At 24.7% G+C, this 5051-nt stretch overlaps 1 protein-coding gene across 1 annotated transcript in view; it reads left to right on the forward strand.

The window, feature by feature from the left end:
• LOC122632344 (probable cytochrome P450 6a14) overlaps positions 1–5051 on the forward strand; it is an 8180-nt gene that overhangs the window by 2027 nt on the left and 1102 nt on the right. Inside the window, exons 6-8 of the mRNA XM_043819034.1 lie at positions 54–107; positions 205–456; positions 557–722. Coding sequence (XP_043674969.1) covers positions 54–107; positions 205–456; positions 557–722 — 472 coding nt within the window. The remainder of the gene's footprint in view (positions 1–53; positions 108–204; positions 457–556; positions 723–5051) is intronic.

Genomic DNA, 5051 nt, shown 5'->3' on the forward strand with positions numbered 1-5051 from the left:
TATTCAAAAAAAAACGCAGGAGGAAATCGATAGAGTTTTAAAAAAACACGGAGGCATCTCGTACAACGCTATCAATGAGATGACTTATCTTCAAATGGTCGTATACGGTTAGTATACATTTTAATGTGTGGTTTATATTATCTTAAAAAAAAAAATGCAAATTTTATTAATCAATGCATATCGCATATTTCTTACTGATTGCAGAAACCTTAAGGAAGTATCCACCTTTACCTATTTTAAATCGTATATGTACCAAGGATATTAAACTACCTAATTCTGATATCGTCATACCTGAAGGCATTGCTGTACTTATTCCTCTTTTTGGAATACATAGGGATCCTAATATTTATCCCGAACCAGAAAAATTTATTCCTGAACGATTCACGGAAGAACAAATTCGTAGCAGACATCAATATACCTATTTGCCGTTTGGAGAAGGACCACGAATATGTATTGGTACGTACGATATAGAACTGTCAATGAAAACGTAATGCCCGTCTTAATTCTTTGTTTTTTTTTTTTTTTCTTTTTTCTTATGAACAAATATGTTTATTAGGTATGAGGTTTGCACTGATGCAAACGAAAGTTGCTCTTATGAATGCTTTGAACAAATTTGAATTTCTACCAGGACCAAAAACTCCAAGGAAACTCGAATTAACGGTAGGAACCGTAATACTGAATACGAAATGTGACATGTATCTTCAAATCCAGCAAAGATCATAGTTCTTTTATTAAATAAAAAGTGTTATTATGTATTGTATGATCATTGAAAATATCTATTCGATTTTTAATAATATTTGATGCTAAAGGTGGAGGAGATATTATTTAATTTGTAAAGGCTATTGACTATCGTACTGAATAAAAGAAACTTACTCAAGAATTCCAGCCAAGAAACTTATCCGAGAATCCTCCGCAATATTTATCTACAAATAAATAAGAATAATTATTAATGAATTAAAGATGAATAGTAATTAATAAAAATAAATAATAGATAAGAAATTAATAGAACAAGTACCTCCTTTATTATCTGATTCTGTAAATGTAAATTATATTGTTAATAATTTAATAAATTTAAATAGTTATTAAATAAGAATCATCATTTTGACTATATGGCTATACTTTTCAATAAATAGAGAGAATTATTTAGTTATTGTTAATGCGAATAAATAAGGATAATAAAGAAATACAAATTCTTCAGTGCGTTTCTCTGAGTCAGAAATTATTTTTAACTTCTATTTAATCTATTTATCTTCTAAAATATGATTAATAATATGAAATGTAAGTATTTTGATGTTTAATTACGATTGTAAAAAAAAAATTTTGGAAACGCACTGAAATATGCAGCCATTCGCCCGGTAATACTTGCGTTACCTGATTTAGATTTATATTTAAATAGTTAGCAAGTATTACCGACCCAGATCTCACCACGTGGAGGTAGCTGCATGTGGAGATCCACGAAAGATCTACTTTCATATTATTTAAAAAATCAAAGCAAACCTCAATCGCATTCAATGACTTTCAGAAGAAAGCTCAACAAATCGATAATATAACGGAAAATCTATTTACTTATCCGACTTATAGAAAAAACCGTTCTACATTTCACATAATAGAATGGGTTTTTGTTTGTTCATAAAAATATTTTAATTAATATCTATTTGACTAATTGTTGCTTTAAAATTATATTGAACTCAAATAAAATCATATAAAGATATAAAAAATTAATAATATATTAATCTTTAATCGAAATGATTATCAAAGTATAATGGATCGTTTGTATTTTATGATATAACTATAAATATGAAAATATATAGTTAAGATAAGTCTAACAATATTATCATCAGTACCATTAATTATCATTAGCGTTAGTTATTTAAAACAATAATACTCTACTTCATAAATAATAAAAATGAAGTATATTTTGTGTTCTTCTATATAACGAACGTGCAAGTAATTTCCTGAGTCATTGCTAGTTCATCTCTCTATCTTACAACAAGTCACATTGTGATATAATACAATTTGTATCTTTGAATATCGTATAAATTAAAATTATTTAATAACATTGATAATTATGATGGGATGGATATTACCAGAGTTATTCGGTTTTATGTTTCTTATCGTAATTACCATATATTTGTATTTTAAATTAATTGCTTTCAATTTTTGGCGAAGAAAAGGTGTACCGTACGAGGAACCAACATTTCCAGGTGGAAATATCAACGATACTATATTTAATAAAAAATCGATTGGTAAATTATCTTTTATATTTTTTCATTATTTGAGTTCACAAAAGAACAAAATTCTTTATACAATAGATGTCTTTTTTTTCTTTTTTTTTTCTTTTTTTTTTTTTTTTATGTAAATACTTGTTTCATATTAGCATATCTGTCTCATATTAACATATGCGTATATTATTTTCTTCATATAATCTTCCAAATAAATCTTCGAAAATTATTTAATGAAATACATATCAGACTTCATGAGAAATATATGATCTTTACATTTACTATAAAATATGACTGTTAGTTATCTGTTTTTTTATAAATAACTTTAATAGAATGGATGAAATATTAACATAGTAACTTTTTTATGCAATTCATGCCATTTATCAATTATTCGTAACATTTTTATTACATAACAAAAATTATTCCTTAGACAACCGACATGAAATTTATGAGAAAATAATTAAGAATAAAACTTGAAACGATCATTTGACTGGCAATTATAGAATCTAATGGAACATTAATAATATGCGTCTCGAACCGAATTAATAGAATGCCTAAATTTTATTTTTACACATAACAGTCAATATAAAAAGCATGATTACTGTGATTTACTGCAAGAATGTTAAAATCATCTCTATTCTTTGCCTTTTCGTATATAAGAGAATATTATATTATTTTGTATATATAGGAATATTAAAATGATATCATGTCCATTCGTATATAACGGAGAAGTAAGAAATTTCTTAGCTCATTCTTACACTTCCATTCTTACAAGACGATTGGTGATAAAAGAAAATCAGTTGGTGATAAAAAATAGCTAGTATTTTTGAATGTTGTGTAAATTAAAACCATTTAATAATATTAATAATTATGACAACGGAATGGATATTATTCGGTGTTTTGCTTTTTATCGTTATTACTATATATTTGTATTTAAAATTAATTGCTTTCAATTTCTGGCGAAAAAAATATATACCATATGAGGAACCAAAGTTTCCATTTGGAAATATGACTGATATTATACTTAATAAAAAATCGATTGGTAAATTATCTTTTATATTTTTTCTTTGTTTGAATTTACAAAAAGAAAATCTTTTGTAGAATAAAAAGTATGTGATTCTATCTTCAAGTAAAAACTTGTTATGTTAAACTATGTGCATGTTATCTTCTTCATATATTCTTTCAAATAGATCTTGGAAAAATATTTAACGAAATGCATATCAGATTTCATAGGAAATATATGATCTTTACATTTTATTTGATTGTCCTTTATAATTTATTATAGACTTTATAAGTTTCTTGATAATTATATTATATGTTCTCAATCACATATTGAAGTAATTATTTATTTGTTAAACTTATTAATGTATTTATTTTCTTAAACTATATTATATGTATAATAATTTCTTTGATAATTATATACATTTACATTTACGTAACGCAACGTTTAAAGATACGTAACTTTGTATCATTCCATTATGTAAGATAATTTGAATAATCACAGGTCAATGATTTTACTTAAAGATTAATATCTTTAGTTAAGATCAATTAAATATCTATCTCAATTGTATTATTCTCATAAGCTTTCTTCTAATCTGAAATTTTTTCAATTAGAGCATTTTCTCTTGTAAAAAAAATATATATATTCCAATAATAATAAAAAAAAATCACTGAATAAAATCAATAACATCCGAATGTCATAATAATCACCGTTAACCATTTTTTTTCTCAAGATTTACGTGTCACTGAAAGTAAAAAATTGTATTTTATCAGGAACAGATTCTTTTTCTTATAAAGAATTCAATGTAATTGTTATTAAGCAGATACTTACAATTAGATTATATAAGAAAACACAAGATATATTTTATTTATATTAATCTTCTTTAATCTTCGTACTGTTAATCTTTATACACTTTGATTATCTATTAACAATTTGAATATATTTATTCACAAAATATCGAAAAATGTATCATTTCAAATAAAATGATATAATGTTTGAAATGATATTTTATTTAAATTTGGAATTTAACTTTATTGACAAAATAAAATAGAATTTTTATAATTTCTATTAAATAATTTATAATTTTATTATCATTCAAAGGCGTGATAATGTACAAAACAATCAGTAATTTCATTATAAATATGTTAGAAGACTTAGTTATTAACAATAATTTATTCATTGTCCTTCACCCGAGATTTTTTAATCGCTTACACTATAAAATTATATGTCATCCATACAAATAATATGTTGTAACACATTACGAAAATATCATGTAAATGTTTTCTGTATACTTCAGATATGAAAGATAGGAAGTTATATGAGGTTAAAATTGCTGCGTCAGTATTCAATTACGCATCAATTGTTTCCAATTATATCATAACTTATAAATTGTTTAATTATAAGTCATCCATATAACAAAATTTATAATTATCTTACTTAATAAAAAGTGTAACAACAATGTTACCTATCAAGATGGATAAATCTTGTCTTAGATATTATGCAAAGATCTACTTAGGGAAAATATAGTAATATGCGCATACTTTGAAAAAATATGAGATAAAATAGTTAAGCGATAAATGATCATTAATTTTCTTTTTTCTTTTTATCGAATTTAGAAAATAGAACATAAACTAAGTTTTTATATTATCTTACGATTTTCTTCCGATTCTTTTACAGGGGTTCTTTTCGAAGACCTTTATAAGAAGCACAAATCGCGCCCTTATGTCGGAATATACTCGTTTTTCAAACCAAATCTCATAATCAATGATCCTGAGTTGATACGTTTCGTGATGACGAAAGAATTTTCAAGTTTCCATGATCGTGGAATG

Source organism: Vespula pensylvanica, chromosome 10, assembly GCF_014466175.1.
Source record: "Vespula pensylvanica isolate Volc-1 chromosome 10, ASM1446617v1, whole genome shotgun sequence".
In the NCBI taxonomy this organism is placed as follows: Eukaryota; Metazoa; Arthropoda; class Insecta; order Hymenoptera; family Vespidae; genus Vespula; species Vespula pensylvanica.